Raw genomic sequence first — 23,212 nt, 5'->3', positions numbered from 1 at the left:
TGCATAGATTTATCGCACACATATATATGTAAATAACTCTGTATTTTTATGACAGCAGAGGTTGATGTGTTTTGCATGAAAGCAGTATATATTCCGTAGCCTATGTCTGTACTTTCTTCTGCACTGGAAGCTCCTGTCACCAAGACAAATTCTGTGTGCATGTAAACACTTGGCAATAAAGCTCATTCTGATTGTGATAATTTAGAACTTTATAATGATCCTCTCAGGTTCAAGACCCTGTTTGATGGTTATTCACTGCCGCTCACAAAAAGATAAATGATTTGCTAGGCCTTTTTGCAAAATTAAACACTTGGGCTTCATTCATATTGTGCAGATAATTGATCCGTTCTGTTCGTACAGCTTATAAAATCGATAGAGCGATGCATTCAATTAATTAAGTCTTATTAATAGTAATTCGGTGTGGGCGCAGACCGGCAACATGTGAGAAATGTTCAATTCGAGCACTGATGTTTTTAATATTAAATCACACAGAAAGAACGGTTAGGTCGAAGAAATGTTTCATTCATAATCTTTATAATCTTTTACTAATCGTCTTCCCGAAAAACTACATTCACCTTTTTGAGTGCATGTTTATTGCACCCAAATTCATCAAATATAATTGCAGATTACAACAAAACAAGACCTTGATCTTGAGTTAATAAATCAATAGAAGTGATCATTATATGGACAAATTCATGAAAGTATACAATACTGTCTTATTGATGCAAACTACAGTACAAATGATTAACTGATGGATGTAATATGAAGAAAAAGAACATCATTTTCTTATTCAAAAATAACCATTTAACAACATTAAACCCAAATATTTGTAAACTAATTTCAATTAAAACATGCAACAGAATCACCATTATAGTGATGCAAATTACATTTATAGTTCAGACTCACACTATCAATCAATATTGTTCAGCCTATTTTTTAAAAGATCTTGGGCTGCCGTCCTCTTTATAGATCAGGTCAATAACACAGTTTATTAGTTTCTTGTGATTTTTTTTCAGATCCGGTACATGTTTAGAAGATTGCGGAAGATCCTTCCAACTCCATCTGTTTTTCATTGATCTTGAAATCACCACCAAAATGGCTCTTTTGGAAACATCATTGACTTTCCCAGGAGGAGGAACAGGTGTGTTGCAGTTGAATCTATAATGATCCAAATTATTTCTGGTCATATATAACTGAGAATGTCTCAGAATATTTTCTACTGGATTATATTCGAGAAACAACTTGTATGCATTCTCCCACCAATCTTCATCGACCAGATGGTTTATGTCTAGCCAATCTGCCATCTGTTGAAAAACAGGAAATAAAAATGAGTGCGCTAGTGATCAGTTTGTATCAGTGTTACTTTAGATCAATTGTAAAATGTTAAATTGACGCGTATTAAATCCACAGATAGTGATATTGAGGTATGCAAATATAAACCCTTCGTAGGGGTGATATTTTTATGCTCAGTCAAATCATTGTGAATGTATCATATTGAGCTAGTTATGCTTCAATCATAAATGATCACACATATTATTAAAACCTTCCGTTGATAGGCTTTGTGATGTCCTGTGGCTTCCTGTGAAAGTTGTGAGTTGATACAGAGCATTCACAGCTGTCTGTACACTTTCAATCCAGTTGTTTGATGTGGAAAGAAATACAGTCGACAACTTAAAGTCTACAGGGTGTGGCTTTCAGATGCAAATAACCAAGCAGCTCGACCAATCCGGATGTACCACGCATGTCTTATGCAAGTATGAGTAATACTGCACAATCTAGACTCTATTTACTGTAATAAGGCTTTATGCACCAGTGCGGTCACACGTACAATACTGTGTATCTAGAGAAACCTGTGAAAATTTAATACTCGATCATGTGTCTTGAACTGTTGTACAGGTGAGTTTCCGCTCAAAGTTTTCTTATGTAGCGAATACGACTTTGGGTAAATTTGAATTAGCTCAAGAATATAGGGAATTTTGGAAATATTAACAATTATGACTCATGGTCATAATTCATAAGTCGCATGTACATTTATTTTATCAATTATAGAGATTAACTGGTTCTGTAACTGATCTAATCGTTATTCGTCCAGCGAGTAAAGGTGAGATTATCACAGTTAAGAAGGGTTATCTCTTTACAAACTCCAAGAAAGTTTAGGTTCTGGCCACGAACAGTAAACTTTATGAGTTTATTAATTAAAACTACTGAATGTAGTCTAATATCGAGCTTGTAGCTGGATCTTTTGTTTCATTGACTTTAGAATGGTGGGTTTTCAAACACAGAGACAGTGAAAAGTATAAATGGATTTTAATAAATGTGACTAAAGATTATATGAGCTACGAATAGAAACGTACGTAAAAATGCAAACAATAAACACAAACAAACATTTAAACAATAATAACATACGTGATAAGAATAAAATGAAATGAAAGAAAGAAAGAGAGAAATAGAGAGAAGGGAAAAGCTAGTAATTGTTACATACAGAAACCTAAACGACGGACCCCAGAAAAGCAGCTTTTATCAGATAAATATACTTGCACGTCTGTTCTCTGTTTGGTTGATGCTGAAAGCGCGGACGAGGTCCTGTTTCGACTGCGTCTTCCGGTGTCGCGGGAAGCTTGAAAAGGCTCACTGAAATGTAACGTTACCGAGAAAGTTCGTCTTCATCTTCCGTGAAGGAAGAGGCAAATATAACTTAGTTGCAAAGGAACGGCTGCTACGACTCGAACATGTGTTTGTCCGAGGCCTTCCGGGATGTTCCTCGGGGAAGCGTCGCGCCGGTAGAAGAGGAGGAAGGATGAGAGCGAGGTGAGAGAGAGAGAGGTGAGAGAGCCCGCTGTGTTTTGAAGGAGCTCAAGTCACGCCCCCTTGCGTGCGTGACCCAATCGCCTGGGAGGACGTATTGTGGTCATGTCCTTTCATTTGGAAAGGTACACGCCTCTTCTAACTAATGCTGGCGGAATAAACTTCGTTCATAAACATTTATAAAACTGGTATTAATCAAATAATGCATCCTCTAATATTCTGTGCTAAATATTCAACACCGTTGTGTTCTTCTGAACAAAACAATACCGCGAATGACAATTCTGTTAGTCAACAACACAAAGAAACAGGATTTCTCGTGATTACATGCATATTAAACTGATTACATATCAATAAAGCTTAAAGATATCGTATTTCGGGTATAAGGATCATAAGCACAGCAAGAAATACATTTTAAACATTTTACAAAGGTAATTTTGACCACAAGTGGTCGGGCATGATAAGGAGTCTGTGTTTTGTGTGTGTGTATGCAGAGTCGTGCACACGTGGAACCGCGTGGCGAACTTTGTCCTTCCTTTTCAGTGTGAATATCTTCTTGAGTTGATGAGATTAACTCAGGGGACCTGACCGAGCATCTGCTAACACTGTTGTTTTGTTTTGAGGGGTTAATCAGTACCGTTTGTTTGTTGATTAGATTTGATTAATCAACAAAAAGGCAGACCTGATCATCTGCTTTCCGTTACACTTATTTGGACCAATAAATGAGAAAAGCATTGCATTTCAAATGTATTGTCCAAAAGCTTTGTTTAAGGTGCTCTAAGCGATGTCGCACGTTTTTTAGGCCAAAAGATTTTTTGTCACATCCAGCAAACATCTCCTCACTATCGCTAGCTGCCTGTCCCCCGAACACACTGTAGAAAACGCGGTCTCTGTAGACAGCCCAGGCTCCACAAACGACAACAAAAACAAACTGGCCCAGCCTGGACCACGAAACATAACAAACAGTGTTCCAGCCAATAACCGACAAGAATGATTTGGGGGTGGGGGTGGGAGTTGGGGGGTTAGTGCGTGTGCACATGAAGGGGGGTGTGGGGGGTGGAGGAGAGAGAAGCATGAAGAGGGAAGTTAGCTAGAGGAGAGATGTCCTAGACAACGACAACGACTAACGTCAAAAATTAATATTCTTGAGAATTTTGATATGGCCTATACACGGCCAAAGAGACGACGTTCCGATGAACAAATAACAAAGAATAGGGAAAAGGAGAAGGAACGCACAAAGTCTCGAATTTACATCAGAAAAGCGTTCAAAAGGTAGCGAGAACTCCGCCGGCAGAAGGGCTTCCAATCCGACATTCAGGTGGCTCTGTTTTTGCTGGACAGGTGTGTAAATCCACCTTGGTTTTTCTAAATGGTTCATGACTATTTCAGGAAGCATGGGGGGGGGGGGAGGATGAGGAGGAGGGAGGGTCGAGCTAGCCTCCATTTTGTTTGACAATACTTTGAACGTCAACAAGAAGTGACGTCACCCAACATCGCTTAGAGCAGCTTTAATATACATAAAGACTTCTTCCTATAGACTATGGTCTGTAAGATTGTACATTTTAATATTAGAAACAGTCCTATTAGTATAAGTTGGATGCCAAATATATTATATATTCTTTTAAGATTAATTTATGGTTTAAATCCATTTATGAAAAAATCCAGATCGTGGTTCTACCACGTTTCTGAAAACAAAACAAACAACTGAACAAAATAGCATGCAATTTACTTGATGTTCTGACAAAATGTTCTATTTACTGTTATATATATAATCTATTTGTAAATGTCTAAAATTTTATAAATGAGTCTATTACAAATATATATATATATATATTTAAAAGAGTTCATTATCAAATTAATGAATGAAGACTATAGTTTCATTTAGAGTTTTTGAACAAATCTCTATCAAATACATTTTAATAGTCACTGGTCGCCAGCTACTGGCAAAACCGTCTAATAGCCTACATACAAACTTTTATTAGAATTTTGGATTTACTGTAAATCATTAAGAATGATAAAATCAAAAAGTGGAAGAAGACAATATGGTTTATTGAAGAAATTTAAACTATTAGAAGACCCAGTTGTATAATTTGTTTTTCTTTTTTTCTTTTTGTAATTTTTGTTTTAGTTCTCAGTTGTGCTCTGTTCTTTAGGAATTTATGTGATTTTGCAGTGCCTTATTGTAATTGTGTTTTTGCATTAATAATTAACAAACAACAATTGTGAAGCCAGGATTGGAAACGGTGTTGAGATGATTTGTGGGACCTCTTTACAAACAGTAGAAGATCTTTCATTCTTTCATTACATAGAAATATAAATATGATGTTGTATTTGAGACTATTGTTTTTAAGTTATTATAAAAACGCTGTATATTTGTATTCCACAGATACACATAACATTTTCATGTGTCCTCATGAATTGATCACAGCTGCACCCATAATCCTAGTCGGCATGCTGTGGATTTTTAGGAGCTGGATGGTGACGTGTTTCCCTGTATGATCTCACGAATCTTGTCTGTATCAGTTCGCAGGGCTTCATTTCGTGGGTCGATTTCTAGAGCAGCTTGATAATCCAGAAGACCTAAAAAACATCAGATTGATTTAATAATGAAATACTTCATAAATGTTACACTCCACTTCAGGAGTTTCCCAAGCAGAAATTAAGAATGCATAAATACTGAGTTTGAATTAAATTCGCATGGAAGTAGCAAAAAGGATGCAGAGTTGTGTTTAAATTTTTGGCCAGGGAAACCAGAGTGCTATAATTTACAGGTGCTAATGTGAATATTCAATTTAGTGAAGTCTTATTTTGATTAAGATTTATTCTGATATCTGAAAATGATGGACATTTTGTTCTGCTGTATGGCATAATTAATGATGGACAACACTGAACACACTATACATTTCATAATCATAACCGAGGCCAATTCATTTAAAATTGCAGCTCATGAACTGACTGGAAGCCAAATGTATTTTTTTTTTCAATCCTAAAGAGAGCATCAGTTATTTTTATCTGCTTAAAGTAATGTCAGTGCATAGATTTCTCACACACATTTAACACATTTAGTCTGTATGAGACTGATATGCTCCAGTACCTTCCACATAGAGCTGTAGTTCACAGAACGCTGTCCCTCGCCTCACGTGAGCCTTCAGTCGAGCAGCAGCGTTTGCAGAGACTGCAGGCGTCAGCAACTCAAGGGCCTGAGAAAGAGTGAAGGAAATCAGTCCGCTGTATAAAAATGTCATTTAAAAGAGGAAGAGACTGACCTGAGAGCTGTCCTCAATGGCTTTGTGAAGGTTTCTCAGTTTGAGATGACAGGCCGCTCGATTAGAAAATAAAGCCGGGATCTTCCTGTTGAGTTTTATGCCGAGATTATAAGCGTTGACAGCGGCCTGGAAGTTTCCTGCCACGAACAATTTACTGCAGGAAAAGGGAAAACAAAGTAGGTGATTATGGTATTTAATACTGTCTTTCTTTAAAACAAATGACACTTGCTTAGAAATGTTATCTAATGCAATGACATTCAAACATTTGTAAGTGTGACTTAAGTGTACAAACACAGTACATTACTGTTCAAATGTTTGGCTCAGTAAGATTTTCTTTTAAAAAGAGAAAAATGTATACTTTTATTCAGCAAGGATGCATTAAATTGATCAAAAATGACAGTAAATACATTTAAAATGTTACAAAAGATTCTATTTCAAATAAACTGTTCTTTTGAACTTTCTGTTCATCAAATTAGTCAAAAAGCAGCACAACAGTTTTTTTTTACATTGATAATATTCAGAAATGTTTCTTGAGCATCAAATCATCATATTAGAATGATTTCTGAAGGATCATGTGACACTGAAGACTGGAGTAATGATGCTGAAAATTCAGCTTTGATCAGAGGAATAAATTACAGTTTAGTTTATTACAATTGAAAACAGTTATTTATAATATTTGCCATTTTTACTGATTTTACTGTATTTTTGATCAAAGAAATGCAGACTTCTTTCAAGAACATTAAAATATCTTACCGACTCTAAACTTGTGATCAGTAGTGTATATATAAAAGCAGATAAACTGATGGAAGAGAATTATATGCTGATTTATGTGTTTACAGATATAAACAGATATACACAGTGTGACCTGTGAAACTCACTCGCCCTTCTCTTTCAGCCAGTCTGGGTTTCTCTCTTCCTCGCTCAGGTCTTCCAGTTCAGCCAGATCCGTGTCCACTGCTCTCCTGGCCTCCGCCTGCTTCTTCAACCACTGCTCACACACACACACACACGGACATGATATGTGTATTAGGGATGCATCGATATGAAAATTTTGGCCGATACCGAAAACCGATAATTCTTTATATTTGAAAGCCGATAACCGATATATTGGCCGATAAATCTAAATCCAAATTTTGAAATAATTTTTAAGAGCCTGATTACAAAAACAAAAGTCTCACCATTAAAAGCCACATCCCAAACACACAATTATAATGTTTTTATTATAATTTTATGTAGCTTATACGGCAGACATGTTCCACTGAACTGTATTTTCCTTTTTTCCAATCATATTTCAAGCAGTTCAGAAGCATCATGTTGAACATCTGAAGAGTCTCGGCTAAAGCAAATAATCCATTATTTATCGGCTTTAATATATCGGCCAAATTTTCTTATCAGGCCGATAACGATAACATTAAAAATGAACCAATATCGTACGATACCAATATGGTGGCCGATATATTGTTTCTTCCCTAATGTGTGTGTGATCCTCAACATGACAGAATGGATTTAGTGCTGATCTCTATGGTTAAAGCAGATCTGACCTCTTCCTCCTCCGGCACGCGAGACTCTCTGAGCGCGGTGGGAAACACTCGTGGAGTGAAGCTGATCTTAATACAGCCAGCTGATCTGGGAACAGGCAGATCTTTAGGCTTCGGTTTGATGCTTCTCTGCCCTAGCAAGGAAATATGGCAAATATATTTTGACTTCTGCTTTCTGATGTGAAGAGCCGAACCTCATGAAGAACAGTGAACATTAGATCTGCTCTGGATCTGAGAATGAAAGCTTGTGTACCAGATGTAGTGATGCTGTTGTGCAGTGGTGTGATTGCAGGAGTAACGTTTGCTCGCTCTGTTCTCTGATAAACCGGCTTGTTGTCGCGCTTGCCGGCTCCGTGCAGCTTTTGCCGGTTCTCCTTTTCTTCTGCTGTTTTCCTCTGCGTTTCTCTCCAGAAATCCAGTTCTGCCGTGGCTCTCGCACACTCTTCATCCTTAATCTTCTGAATCCTGTCCCGCTCCTCGTCCTCAAGCTGAAACACAGGCAGAGAGTTCAGCAGCAAACTAATAATGATCCAGACAACAGTCAGATACAGGAGAAAAAGATCTGTGCCAAATTATATACAGAAAATAAACAGTATATATGCATTTATTCAAAATAGGGTAGATTAAAAATACACTAAATCAAAAATGTATACCTATTGGTATCATTTGTTGTACTTCTTTTAATTTATTTTAATTATTAAACAAAAGACAAACAAACACTGACTAGGCTTGATGACTCCTATTATTGCAGTACAGTTATAATAATTTAATGAGAATCATAATTAGGGGGAAATGTGCATTAAATTAATCTTCATTTATTTAATCATTATTTATCATTATTTATGCAAAATAAAAAATAATATAAGATTAAAATGACAGTTAAACACCAGAACCTTATATTCTGACTCCAATGTGATAATGTGAGCATATCAAGAAAGTAAAACTGAATCTCGACCTTCATCATGGTTTCCAGCGCATATTTCTTCTCCTGCTGAATCCTGGAGGCTTTGGCTTTAGACTTTTCTGCTTCTTTCTCCTGAACTTTGAGAATTGCTCGTTCTCGAACCTGCTTCTGTTGCTCTTTATCTGTGGAACAAAAACATACGCTTTTATAATAACTGTACGTCTCAAATACAACCCCATACATCAAGTTAATTTTATTAAGCATACATGAGTAAAGTTCAAGTATATTTTAAGTATACTTTATGTAGCAAGTACACTAACATCAATGTACTAGTAGTATACTTTTAAGTGTACTATTTCAATACAAATTGAAACCAAATTGCCCCAGTTTTTAGTGTGTAAAAGTATACTTTTAAGTATACTTTAAGTGTAACAGTAGTAGTACACAACTAGTTTACAAATAAGTTTTTCATTTGTACTGCAACTATACAAGTGAACTTATAGGTATACTGATAGTTTACTGGTCGAATACTTGTAGCAATTCTTTTAGTTTATGAAAGTGCACTTTGTCTTTTTATTGAATATGTATAATGTCAATCTCAGTAAACTACTAGATTACTAGTTCTACTGCAGTGAACATAACATCATACTTATAATTTACTATTTATATATTATTTTTATTACTTTAAGTATACTATGTTCCTTCCTATTTACGTAATCATTTTTATACTTGAAATATATCTTTAACTGTACTTTAACTATTTTTTACAATACACAAAAGAAATGTCTGCGTTTAAAAACTTTTGCATACTCAAAATTAGGAAAATATCTGTTTTGATTATAAATCAATATTTTAAAACAATGTAAGACGGTATGTAAAACTACGTGAAAAAAGTATTTAATAGGCTACTCCTAGACAACTACAAGCCAAGTATACTTAGAATACTTAATTTATATTTGTAAGTAAATCTCGATCAAAAGATTGAGTACATGATGTATAGGCCAAATATACTTAGACTTTTATAGTCAAGTATACTTAAGTGTACTTATAAGTATATTTCTGAGAAGTACATATAAAGTACACTTTCTTATTTTTAGTTTAAAAGAAGTATACTAGTGGACATCATGAGTATATTTCTATGTAATGAAATAATGAAAGATCTCCTACCAATGTTTGTAAAGAGCTGCTCCCAGAATTCCTCTCTCCTCTTCTGCATTGTGAAAACTGCAACACCGTTCCCAATCCTGGCTTCACTTTTCTCCTCATTTATTGGCTCAAACAGGAAAACTTCGAACAGAAACGGTGGGAAACTCACCTGTGCAACAGTTCAACACACATGAAGCGAGTAGCTTTACATGAGACCGTCTCGTGTTTCTCCAGTTAACTTAACTTACACACATGACTATGGCATGTTAAAGTTACACATTCTATGTAATGCTGACCTTCAGATACTCATCCGTGCAGATGACATGGACATTAGTGGTCTTCGCTCCTTTTAAAGGGACGCTGATATAAACTGTGCTCTGGTTTTGAGTCCATGTATGATCTCTCACTATCAGCGGCATGTCTGACTGACTCTTCGGAGAGAGACGTAAATACTGGTTGCTACAATGTGGCTGTGGTTGCTAAGGGGCGGAGCGATCGATGGTGGTATATCATTTCCGCTTTCCACCAGTCAGTCGCTTTAGCCGTCCGCCATATTGGAACGGTCAAAGCCGGTCCGTGATTAAAGAGACGCATGTATGAATATCTATATCTGCAATAGACTTCAGCAGATGATTTTGCTAAACTAACAGAAAACAACAAGACAAACATGACATTAAAAGTTACCATAGTAAAAACGTATAATATTGGGTTAACACATAAAAACACAAACCAACACATTCTCACCTGTGAAATGGTATCCCATTTCTACGGGAATTTAAATCTCAGCGGTTTCACATGTTGTGACATCACTGATTCTTACTGTGAGTGACGACACGCTAACCGTTCCAAGATGGCGGACGCGTTGACGCATATCTGTCTCGCCTCATCTTTAGCGTTTCCCCTCAAAATCAAACTTTATCATACTTAATCATACATGAAATAAAGTAAACAGAATATGTATTAGAAGTTCAGAGGTTATTACAGTTATATGTGCTCTGCTTAATATTGCCACTTACATCTACTACAATTATCCATTTCTGTCAGAATTAATTTTATGTTGGGTCATACTCTGCATAATAATTTGTTACTGTGAGACATGTTAACATTATCACATGTTTCAAATAAAACATAAATCAAAACTCAGTAAAATTAATTGACTGCATATGGGAAAATGTCTTTTTAAAATCAGTTTTATTAAACGCAGTTCAAATAACACATTTGAATAATGGCTTTTCCAAGGTTTTTCTATTAAACAAGGCTGTTTTTCACAGAGAAATATGAGTTATCATAACACACAAGATAACTTTAATTTACATTCAATAAACTTTATGTGCTGTACCAGCTTGGTTTTGAGGATGCCACAAATGTATTCACTTCATATTGTTCATTATTGGCTCCGTACATTCATTGTCCCGTTATAAAATAAGTTCCATTCAAATATTCTCACCCATATTGATAAATGGGTAAATGATTCACCGCACAATGCCATCAGCTCAGGATCTAAGTATCTATTAAAATACATTTAAGGCACCAGGGGTCAACAGTCAAATCTGGCCAATTATACAAAAATTGTTTCTACATTATTTTGTCTTTATAGACACATTATTACTGCACAAATCACTACACTGTGTTTAGATTATCTTGCTTAACAATTGAAGTCAGATCAGCAATAGTTGCATGAAGTTTACATTCACGATGCCAAAATGTGTTCCAGGTCAATGCAAGACAACATCCTCTGAGGAGAACAACAGCAAATCCAACCTGAAGTCAACATGAATGTCGCTGGATCATGTTTTAAGACTTTTCTAAATAAAAAAAAGTCGAAAATAAAAGAAAGCATTTGAGATTATATATGGGCGAATCTAACAAACACATTTTGAGTTTCTTGTAATCCTCATTATTCTCAAAAGCAATTATCATCATACAGTATAACAATCTTAATTTTCTTCAAGCAAAATATAATTTCTTATTTATCTATTTCCTTTGGGGTGAATTATGACCTGCACATGATTCGTGAGATTCACCCATGACCACTGCACCATTAAACTAAGATAATTTTGGGAGATAACTGGTTAAAAGGACTGATGCACAAATTATTTTTGTCAATATAAATATATGTATTGTGCTATTTAATGCATTATGCCTGGAAATAAGGCCTTCAAGTAACAAATCCTCCTCAGTTTTGGCCAAAATAAAAATGTCAATCAACCCAGTAAAGAAAGCATCAAATAACAAAACTTACAAAAGTATCATCAAGCGCATCCAAAGTTTCAATGTCAACTTGTTTTCTGGCTCTCAAGATTTTCACTTCATTTGATCATAAAACAATCAGAGAGCAAAGCTGTTTGAAAAACAGTAAAAAGAAGGAACATTGCCAAGCAAAATCCATCACAACCAGTAACATTGCTCACTAATACTAAACTACATGCCGCTGAAGTGAAACAAGACGCGATGATTCTCATCAGAAAATATGCTACATTCTACATTCAATGAGAAAGGCCCAATCATGTTAACTATTAAATGATCAGCATCTACAAAACACTCTCAAGTTTCAGAGCATCACGTATTGCTAGTTTGGCAGATTACTCGAGTTTAAACTTTAGACTTGACAGTAGAAGATCTTTCTGGATAAATCAAATGCTGCTTGTGATTTTGAGTTACTCTGAAACCTGAATCCTGACTGTTAAGAGTTACAGCTGTAATGTAAGAATACTAACCAATCGCAGATATTAAATGAGTTTTTTCATACATTAATCAAGGCGAGCCAAAGGAAGACGTCTGACCGAGAACAATCACTGAAACGAAGGGCCGTTTCATAAGCACAGCCTGACCTCTGGATTTAAAGGCATTAGAAACATTAGACATCTAACAAGGACTAATTCAGCCCAAAACAAGTACACTACTGTTCAAATCATTGGGGTTAGTACCATATTTTTTTCTTTCGAAAGACAATACTTTTATTCAGCAAGGACAAAAGTGACATTTTATGTTACAAAAGATTTCAGTTTCAAACAAATGTTGATCTGTTGAGCTGTTTTCAACACTGATAATAATCAGAAATGTTTGTTGAGCATCAAATCATCATATTGGAATGATTTTTGAAAGATCATGTGACTCATATACTTAATTTATCGTATATTCACATAGAAAACAGTTATTTGAAATTGTAATTTTGAAAATTTTTATATATATCTATTTTTAATATATTTATATATTTTTATCAAATAAACGCAGCCTTGGTGAGCAGAAGAGACTTCTTACAGAAACATAAAAAAAATCTTACAGACCCCCAAAATTTGTACAGTAGTGTATATTTCAAAAATGATTTAAAATCATTTAATAACCTTCAAGATGTTCCCCTATGACTTTCTCCTTTGTGATTCACTGAAAAAAAACAACAGTAAATAGATCAAGTTTTAACAATAGGAATAGAGATGCACGATATATCAGCCACCATATCTGTATCGGCCGATATATGTTCATTTTTAATGTTATCATTATCGGCCCGATAAGAAAATTTGGCTGATTTATTAAAGCCTATAAGTAATGTATTATTTCCTTCAGCTGAGACACTTCAGATGCGCACGGTGCAACGTAATGGTTCTGAATTGCTTGAAATATGATTGGAAAATACAATTAAGTGCAACATACAAGCCTGTCATATCGGCTTCATAAAATTACAGTGAGAATATTATAATTGTGTGTTTGGGACATGGCTTTTAATGGTGAGACTTACAAAAATTATATAAAAATTTGTATTTTCATTTTATCAGCCAATATATCGGTTATCGGCTTTCAAAATATAAAGAGTTATCGGTATCGGACAATATTGGTGCATCCCCTAAATAGGAAGATGAGTAAATTCTAACAGAACTTTCATTTTGGGAGAAATATTTCTGAGTAGAAACAAAACAAGCCAAAAGTAACTTTGGAACTCAAAGAGAAACAGTTCACTTGAACGTCAGCCTCAGTCACGACTGTCCTTCTCCGCTCACAGCAGGCGTCCCCGACACCTCTCTGGTTTTCCGCAGGTGCGCTGCGCTGTCCTCCATGCAGGAGTCGCAGCCCCAGACCGCAGACATCTCCGCCGTCAGCAGATTATACGCCGTCTCCGTCATCCCCGTGCAAACTCTGTGGAACCACTTCTGACACGAGGCCTCGCACAGGATGGCCTCTTGGTCATCGTTGACTTCGCTCAGGCATATCCCGCACGGGTAGACGGGCTCGGACGAGGAGGACGTTCTCCTTCTGTTCAAGACTTTATTATTGGTCAAAGCTCCGGTTCTGCGAGCTTGATCCGCCGACTTACTGGAGTGAATGACGCCGTTGAGTTTTCCCGCTCCCCCGTCCTGTCTCTTCGTCTTCGACTCTGGCGTGTTGTCCTGAGGATTGTTCTCTTCACAGTTTTGACTCTGCTTGCGTGGCGAGGGGTTCTGCGTGGCGTTTTTGCTCGCGGCTTCGCTCGGGTCCTGTTTAGGCGCTGGCGTGCTGGACTTGGTGAAGTTATTTTGTTGCTGAGAGAGGTTAGGGCTCATATCCCGAGCTGGATTTCCCTCCGGACCGAAACCAGGAGCGCCTACAGGACTCCCGCTTTGGCTGAGATTTTGAAGTGGGATCTGATTGACATGCTCTGATCTGAAGTGGATGCGGTTGTTGTTTCCGCCACCGAACGGCTGCCCGTAATGCGGGTTCTCGGCATGACCGTAGTTAAAGCCCGGTACTCGGTTGAAGACCACGGACTGGTTTCGCATCTGGTAAGGAGGCCCGTAGGGAGAAGGCATCCTTTGGGGCATTTGCGGGGCCATCCTGGGCGGCCCATAGCCACTGAACCCTGGGTAATGCGAGTGTCCAAAATAAGGGTTAGCAGGAGGCAGCGGCTTCAGAGATGGAGAGTTGTAATTGTCATCGAAAGGATTGGCAGCTATTAGGTGATCTGAGCTGGTGTTTGGTGGAGGAGCATATTCAGACAGAGGAGAGAAGGACGGCACCTGTGGAGAAAGAGACTTTTATTTTCACTCCTGAATATGAATCAAAACCTCTGATGCACAAAGAGCAGATTTTCTTCATATTTACAGACTGCTTTTCTTCTAGATCTTGCCTCACTTGCTAAACACATCAAGACCATGAAATGCTCATGAAAAGCTACTTCAAAAATCTGTTTTTGAGTCTCTTCTGCTCACCAAGGCTGCATTGATATGATCAAACATGCAGTAAAAATAGTGAAATATTATAACATGTTAAAATAGAGGTTTTCTAAGTGAATATATTGTAAAGTGTAATTTATTCCTGTGATCAAAGCTGAATTTGCAGCATCGTTACTCCAGTCTTCAGTGTCACATGATCCTTCAGAAATCATTCTAATATGATGATTTGATGCTCAAGAAACATGTATGATTATTGTAAAGATTTTGTGGAAACTGTGATTCATTTTTTCAACGAATGGAAGGTTTAAAAGAACAGCATTTGTTTGAAATAGACTCTTTTTTAACTTATAAATGTCTTTACGGTCACTGTTGATCAATTTAATGCATCCTTGATGAATAACAGTACCATAACAACAACAACAATAACAGTTCTGGAACCAGTTGAGAAGAGTTTCATACAGTACCTGTGTGCTCGACTTGCGTCTCTTTTTATCAGGGATTCCCAGTAAGAGCCCAGGACCTCCTAAAACATCCAGCCCACCTTCACCTCCTGTAGAGTCAAAAAGCGAGTTCAAATAAAATCATCCTCTAAAATATTTATAGTCAATCCAATACATATCATGTCTATAGCACTGACATATGGTCCCCGTATAATGGCTTGATGGACAGTTCGATCTGTGGTTACACTTTATTTTACAGTGTCATGGTTACATGGCTAGAGTAATAACTATAAATTATTATGCATAATTATATGCAACTAAACCCTATTCCTAACCATAAGCCTATGGTAAGTACATGTTTTAAAGTAATATTACTCAGTACTTAAATGTATAATTCCACTGTAACACAGACACATTCAAATAAGTGTACTTATACATTTAAGTACTGAGTAATATTAAGTAAATACATGTACTTACTATAGGGTTAGAGTAGGATTGAGTTTGGTTTAGTTGAATGTAATTAGGTATATTTTATAGTTATTACTATACTAACTACATGTATGACACTAACACTAAAATAAAGTGTTACAGTCTTACACCAACATTACATTAGAAGCTTACAACAATAAACAGTAGCACTGCAGTGTTGTTAAACATGTTTCATTAGACTTTAGAAACTACATTTTCAGAAAATAAGACAAAACAAACCATTTTGATAATGATGCAACCATTGCTATCATTTTCACTACCTTCTTGTAACTTTTAACTTTTGTGATTTTTGCTTTTTTATGTTACTTCATAGACATGTCATTGCCAGTTTTAATGTTGCATGCTCTATTGATGTGCGTGTAATAAATAAACGTTGATATGATTTCTCTCGAATTGCTGATCGACTCCAAACTTCCCCAAAACTCCCTGTAAAGTAGCGTTCATCTGACAGCCTTCACTTTGAGGCCTGACATGCTCTCCTTTCAGAAGCACGTATCTGAATATGTCGCAGTCTACTTTTCTGTTCTTCCCCGAAGGCCTGAAGGCCGACCGCTGCTGTCGCTCCGGTAATTACACCGACACCGAATCAAAGCCTATAAAACACGGAAAATCCACGTTACCTCGGTTTCGTTTTAGAGAGAATGAATCTGTATCCTGCTCTGTGGACATTACAAGCTCCCTCACATCATGACTCAAACGGGAAAATGGTGTAACTTTGATGTCAGAAAGAGTGATTGTAGTCAACTCGTCTCGTTCTTCCCCCGTTTCACTGCAATCACGGCGGCGGCGGCGGCGGCTCTCCGTGCGCGACCGGGAAGCGAATTTGCTATTCCTACTTTGGCGAAGGTTATTGCTATGAATATTCATGAGCGAAACCGTCGCCATTTGAAGTATACAAATGACGTCATCAAAATCTATTTAATATTCATAAGACAAACGGTGCGACTCAATTCGCGTAATTATGTACTATTTTATGCCGTTTTGTGGTATAAATAGTGGGAGTAGCGTTCAAAAACTACACTTTAAATACCCGGATGATGCGCTTAACCGAAAAAAACAAGTGTGGAATGTTGGACACTTCATGAACTCAACTGTCACCGCGGAGGGGGAGGGGCTATCAGACTCCGATGTTGAGTGACAAAATAATCTTATAAAATCCATACACTACTCGGTTGAGTGCATAGTGCATAAGTAAATAGTGTATAAGTCGTTACAGGTGTATAGTGCGTCATTTGGGACACGACTACTTCCGCAGACCGCAGCGTTCTCATATCATTAATATTAAAGAGGACGTCATGGACGACGTCAGTACGGCCTCATTTATATTCAAAGAGTAAGCCTTTGCCATAGTAGTTTCGGTAATTGCACGAGCAGGAAAACTGCACCCGTGTATAAAGTTTGGGAGGAGCGGACACCTTTGACTTGTTGTTTTACGGGGCAGGTCACGGAAACGGGCGACTCGAGCTTGTGTTAGTTTACTTTAGCGCGATATATGTAAAGGCTGAGAGTAAAGCGGCGCGTCGGTGGAGTGCGCGTGCGTGAGCGCAGATACCCCTCTCCATCAAAGCACGTGTGTGTGTATGTGTGTGTGTCTGAAGCGTAGACTAAAAAAAATACTTTTATTAATCAAGTATGCATTAAATGTATCAACAGTGACTGTAAAACACTCTTTTTTTTAGCAGCCCACCTCCTAAAACATCCAGCCCACCTTTACCTCCTGTAAAGTGCGTCTAACACGACCTGTGAGATAATGATCATTCGCTGATGTAATGTTATTCTATTAGAAAGTGCTTTCTGACTGCATTTTAAAAGTTTTAATTTACCTTTCGTATATATGTGTGTGTGTTGTGTGTGACACCAAACTATATATATTATTATTGTTTTTAATGTTTTTGAAAGAAGTCTCTTAACATTACAGCCTGCAGGCTCATCAAGCCTGTATGTATTTGATCAAAAATACAGGAAAGAAAACAGTAATATTGTGAAATTTATTACAATATAATATTACAATTTAAAAAAATGGTTTTCTATTTTAATATACTTTAAAATATATTTATATTTCTGTGACTCAAAGCTGAATTTTCAGCATCATTACTCCAGTCTTCAGTGTCACATGATCCTTCAGAAATCAGATTTTTTGTCAATGTTGAAAACAGTTGTGCTGCTTAATATTTTTTATAACCTGATTTTTTATAATTCAAGATTTTTCAAGATACAAACTTTTGTCCAGCACTATGCATACAGTACATACATTATATGTTTTTCTAAATACTAATGCACTTACTAAAAATTACATGCACACATTCATATAATTCTTTGAGATATTTTTTTTAATTCTTAGCAAACACCTCAAATAAAATTCTTCAAGAGAAAAGAGACAACTGATACTTTTCAATATTTTTATTTAAACTGGAAATTTGTATAAACAATCTTATTTGGTAGGGGGGGGGGGGATCTATTGTAAATGTATACCCTTTTGGCATAAACATTACACCGTATTGTCGAACAGGAAAACAAATCTTCCAATAAACACATGGTACATGTATTTGAAAAGCACAGCAGAAGATTAACAAGTGGAATTTTATTTATTAAGAAATACATTCAGTTTTAAGGCTTAGAAAGATTTACTGCTGCAGTGCAATGGAAACTCACAGGAGCGAGACCTGCGGAAACCAAACATTCACTGCTTTCAGAAGAGTTCTCAAAGCTCTCCCTTTTCCCCTTCAATTTAGGCAAATTCAGAATAAAACACTTCAACAGAAGAATGCAGAACAGAATCCATTCGAAAATCAAGAGTTTGAGCAAGTGCAGTTCACATCAGTACTAAATAAAGTGACATGAAACTGGATTTCCTGAGTAACATCACCTCAGTGAGGGTGATGGGTGAACCTGGACATGCAACCTGAGAAGTTTTTATCTTGCATGAACAGAGATCATCTGTTTAGATGCATAATATGCCGTGAGAAAGAAACCCTTCAGCAAATGCAGCTCCTAAACTTTTGACATATTTTATGATGCTGCATTTCTAAATGTTTGTTGCGAATCAGCTTCTATGTAGCTAAAGAACTGATGCATGGAATTACACTTGCGCACACACACACACAAAGAAAACGCCCAAAGCGAAGTCAACAATTTAAGACAACAATCAATATTGTTCTAAAACACTAAAGCATATTCAAATTTATATCAAAAACAACAATTCCGGCATCAAATTTTCCCAGACAGCAACATAGTGTCGGCCCAGATCCGGCCCACATCTGGTACATGTGGATTCAACGCTAATCTGGATCTGGGCCGACACTACGTTGCTGTCTGGGTTGCTGAATAAAGCTAAAACAAGCATTTTCTCCCCTGGTCAGGCTGGGCTGGAGTGTGTTTTCAGCAAGGTCTTGGCCTCTAGTCAGGCTGGGAGGCCAGCTAGACCAGTTTAAACCAGCAAGCCAGCTTTGAGCTTTTTTCTTCAGCAGGGAGAAACCAAATATTACGTCAGTATTTTCACAGAATACGGGGTACATCATCCCAAAAAACATTGAAAAAACAATACAATATTTCTCCTCCAGTGAGAAAAGTTATAAAAGGAAACAAAAGGCATGAAATCCATCATCTTTGGTTTAATTGAAAGTCATAACCGAGCTGCGTAACACTGTTTTTGGTTTCCTGATGTCTTTCAGTACGTAGAAATCAAATCTACTTAGGAATATAAAGCTTTGTAACAAGTGAACAATGACAAAACACCATGCAAATGAATCTCTAATAATCATCCGTGCAACGGTGACGACATTCTTTGGTTTCAGGCTGTTTGCTTTGAAAATTAATATTTTTTTTAACTGATTGTGTCTCTCTGATTGAAATGCATACAGTGGCCAATCAATTTCCCCTGATTGAGAAGAATTTCAGCCACATGGAATGTTTATTAATATAATATAATAATATCTCTCTCTTTGTATATAATATTCATGTACAATAACATCCATGTTGAACGTGAAATTCTAATAAGGGAATCTGATAACTGCGATATTTGATTTAAGGAGGTGAATCTCATAAAGCCCATCATGAACATTTCTAGCTGATATTTCACTTTAAAAGAAAATGAAAAAATAAGAAATTATATTTTGCATTGCCAAAATTATTTTCATGAATTAATTTATAATTAAATATATGTTAAGAGATTATGTTATTGAGAATTTAGGGGTGAAATGTGCTTAATAATGTCACAATGCAATTTGGTCTGAAAATAAGTTTCTTATGCAAAATGTAATTTCTAATTTTTCTCTTGATTTCGGAGTGAAATATGACACCTCGTTTGATCGCAGGACGTTTTCTAAAGCAGCTCTTTTTTCCGTTGGTCTCTGGGTGAAACATCTTTGGTTTGATTCAAGGATAATCTCATTGTCATCTCTTCATCCCAGAGACCAGCGAACATGAAAGAACAAATGAAAGCGCAAACAGTCCTGCAGATGATGGCGTGTCACCGTTGCACCTACAAACTAACCTGAAAGAAAAGTGCTACGCTCATGTTCCTAAATCTAAAATAGCATCAACTATTTCAAAGCACTACAGAACCTAAAATGTGTACTCAGTAGTACATATACTGTATATCAAGAAAAATAGATATCTTTTGAGGCAAAAAGGTTTCATGATCAGTCTACTCTTAAGATTTGATAATTATTTTTGGTTTTCTAGAACAATCACTCGACTGCAATCAACTGAATCTCCTGATGGTGTATCTGCGCAGCTCTACACACATTAAGGCCATTATTTAAAGCTATCGGTTTTGCTGAACTACGAAACGTCAGTTCAAGCATTTTTGGTTACTTCGTACTCAAAAGAAGAAGACAGGAAGAAATGAACTACGGAAAAACAAATCCATCTCCACAACAAATCGCACACATTCAGTACGGGTCAACCGCCCTTGGACTCGAGGAAGATACCCTGTCGATCAAACCATGTCACTACAAAACACATGGCTTTTCAAATGATTCCTGAGATGAAGCAAATAAAAACACAACTACAGCTAAAAATCAAAAAGGTAAAATGAGGTAGTATAAAACAGGGACTATAAGAGCAAAAATACACACATTCATATGACGAAATCACAAATAAAGACAAAATACTCAATCCTACGTAAACGCTCAATTCAAAGTTTGACGTTTCTGAACCTGAGGTAGGTATAAAACACCATCCTATTCCTAACCATGCGTGACGCAATAAATCTGGGACAAAGTTTGATGAGAGGTCTGATAGTCCCGCCCACCGTGAAATCCTATTGGTCCTGCATATTAAACATCAACTATGTTCTGATTTGCTGTAATTGTGTCAGCAGATTCAGCAGATTTGATGAGTGTTGAGCTGGGTAGCTCCGCCCACCATGAAATCCTATTGGTCCTTAGCTCTGCATATTAAACATCAACTATGTTCTGATTGGCTGTAATTGTGTTATACAGCAGATTTGTTGCATCACGCCGGGTCAAAATAGGTAAAACACTTCTGCAATCCCATACTTCAGGACTAAACAAACAATAAACACAGACAAACACACAAACTCAGCGAAAAGGAAAAAACGTTGTCGAGTGTATAAGTGGATATTAAATATTTAGTAAGTAAACTGAGGTAGATTAGGAAGTTAAGAGAGGCTTTCCTCTCTCGATGAGGTTACGTCAGAAAATGCCACAGTCGCGTTGCACATTTTTGGACGTTTTTTTTTTTTTTTTTTTTACACATTCATGGTGGGTGAGATTCTACTTTCTTTCAGACACACAATCATTTATAAAAACGAAAAGAAGAAGAGAGAAACAAATAATACATTCACCGAGAAAGCGGAGCATGTGTGAACGTCTCGGGTCGTCCACACAAAGCGTGAGTTTTCTGCTCAGTAGTCCGTTTAAACAGCAGGGGGCGCCAGAGAACGCAAGGGTTTCTGCTAAACAGGATGAAGCTCAATCATTTCCTGTTGCTGAAATGTAGTGTCTGTCACTTCTGCCATCGGCATCACGTGGAGATGCAGTTGTTTCTCTGTAAACTCATCCGACGCCTCGTCCTGCAGGGAAACCGGGCGACTGTCGACACCCAGAGACAGGTTGGTCGCCTCCGTGTCGTCGTGAGAGAATCGTCCCGAGTCGCCCGTCTCGTGACTGCCCTCGCTGGAGTGCGAGCCCTCGCTGTCGCCCCCCGCTGGCTCAAACAGGCCCTGCAGGGACGACGGCGGGTGTTGAGGTGATGTTTCCGTATAACACAGCAGGGTGGTTCCCTGATGATAGGAATATGAAGGACTGGAGACCTTCTTCACATCCTGATAGGAGCAGAAAACACCCGTAAACAACAGAGACGGAAGGAGGGTCGAAGATACAAACTGTTTTGAAACTGAAAATGTAAAAAAAGAGCACTAATGTGGGTGAATCTCACAAACCCCATCATATTTCATCCCAAAAGCATAGTTAAACAGATATAAAATTATATTTTGCTGAAAAAAAGAAGTCTATTTTATTTTTGTATCAGTTTTTTTTAAACATTTTCAATGCATTCACAGTATATTTCCCTCAGATTCTCATCACTGTTAAAAAAACTGATGTATTATTTAAATGAATTTAAAAAAAATTGAATAATATATTCTTATTAAAACGTAATGTTTATATTTTCTGATTTAACCAGATTTAATAAATGTGTTAGATTTAGTATTAAATTGCTTTTTGCTTTTGTCATTTTATTCAGTTTTCTACTTAAAATATAATAAGTATTATATTTCAAAACCTAAAATAAATTAAAGTTTTCATCTAATATTTATATTTTAGTCCAAAAAAATTTTATAAGATATAAGGTTTATACATCATGGTGGGATTTACTACCTTAAATATTTTAAATAATAATAATAATAGATATTTAATGAAGTCATTTCATATTTCTGTTGCTGATGCTCATTTTGTGAGATTCACCCAAATTACCCCTCATTCGGGACTGACATGTCATCTGGGTGTTGGTCATCTGATCTGACCGTTTCTTTAATAAAGACCGTTTCATACCTTGTCATCCTTCTTAAAGAAGCTCCATCTCTTCGTTTTCTTCTTCTCAACGGTGTGCTTCACTGGCCCATAACTGTTAATGATCAGATTTGTTCCGCCCTAAAACAATGAAATGCAAACATCAAATCACTGTTTTCACATATGCTTTTTTTAACAAATATGCTGTAAACACACACACACACACACACACACACACACACACACACACACACACACACACACACACACACACACACACATATATGAAAGACCAGACTGGTTGACCACCAGCTCGTCCAGCACAAGCTAAGCAGGAATGTGTAATTTTAAACACACCTTTGCATCGATGAAATGATCTCTCATCATGGGCATCGTCACCTCCACACTCTCAGCTTGACTCTCATTGGCCAGTCGGGCAGCAGTGGGCGGAGCTTGTCCTTCTGCTTGCCTGATGGATTTGGCTGTGCTGGATTTCCTGTGTCATAAAT

At 36.9% G+C, this 23,212-nt stretch overlaps 3 protein-coding genes across 4 annotated transcripts in view; all 3 read right to left on the bottom strand.

Annotated features, from left to right (window-relative positions):
* Positions 1 to 504: 504 nt before the first annotated feature.
* dnaaf4 (dynein axonemal assembly factor 4) lies at positions 505 to 10,142 on the bottom strand. 2 transcript variants are annotated; one of them, XM_081372165.1, is made up of 9 exons: positions 9,953 to 10,142; positions 9,678 to 9,825; positions 8,562 to 8,692; positions 7,860 to 8,094; positions 7,610 to 7,740; positions 6,947 to 7,056; positions 6,069 to 6,222; positions 5,897 to 6,002; positions 505 to 1,304 (listed from the first exon to the last, which is right to left on the bottom strand). In XM_081372165.1, the coding sequence occupies exons 1-9, from the start codon at positions 10,073 to 10,075 to the stop codon at positions 1,267 to 1,269; spliced, it is 1,176 nt and encodes a 391-aa protein (XP_081228291.1). In that variant the 5' UTR covers positions 10,076 to 10,142; the 3' UTR covers positions 505 to 1,266. The 2 variants fall into 2 exon arrangements, with proteins under 2 accessions (XP_081228291.1, XP_081228290.1); XM_081372164.1 differs by lacking the exon at positions 505 to 1,304 and adding an exon at positions 4,832 to 5,382.
* Positions 10,143 to 10,844: 702 nt separating this feature from the next.
* Positions 10,845 to 16,562, bottom strand: pygo1 (pygopus family PHD finger 1). Its single transcript, XM_081373250.1, has 3 exons — positions 16,350 to 16,562; positions 15,265 to 15,350; positions 10,845 to 14,644 (listed from the first exon to the last, which is right to left on the bottom strand). The coding sequence occupies exons 1-3, from the start codon at positions 16,396 to 16,398 to the stop codon at positions 13,628 to 13,630; spliced, it is 1,152 nt and encodes a 383-aa protein (XP_081229376.1). The 5' UTR covers positions 16,399 to 16,562; the 3' UTR covers positions 10,845 to 13,627.
* A 4,882-nt stretch (positions 16,563 to 21,444) lies between these two features.
* prtga (protogenin homolog a (Gallus gallus)) overlaps positions 21,445 to 23,212 on the bottom strand; it is a 50,588-nt gene continuing 48,820 nt past the window's right edge. Inside the window, exons 17-19 of the mRNA XM_081372336.1 lie at positions 23,061 to 23,199; positions 22,746 to 22,844; positions 21,445 to 22,018 (exon numbers count right to left, since the gene is read on the bottom strand). Of these exons, the coding sequence (XP_081228462.1) occupies positions 21,650 to 22,018; positions 22,746 to 22,844; positions 23,061 to 23,199 (607 nt within the window). The 3' untranslated portion in view covers positions 21,445 to 21,649. The remainder of the gene's footprint in view (positions 22,019 to 22,745; positions 22,845 to 23,060; positions 23,200 to 23,212) is intronic.

The sequence above is a fragment of the Scardinius erythrophthalmus genome, assembly GCF_964197995.2.
Source record: "Scardinius erythrophthalmus genome assembly, chromosome: 8".
NCBI classification, from domain to species: domain Eukaryota; kingdom Metazoa; phylum Chordata; class Actinopteri; order Cypriniformes; family Leuciscidae; genus Scardinius; species Scardinius erythrophthalmus.
The sequence above is the reverse complement of the archived record's forward strand: the minus strand, read 5'-3'. Positions and strand labels throughout refer to the sequence as shown.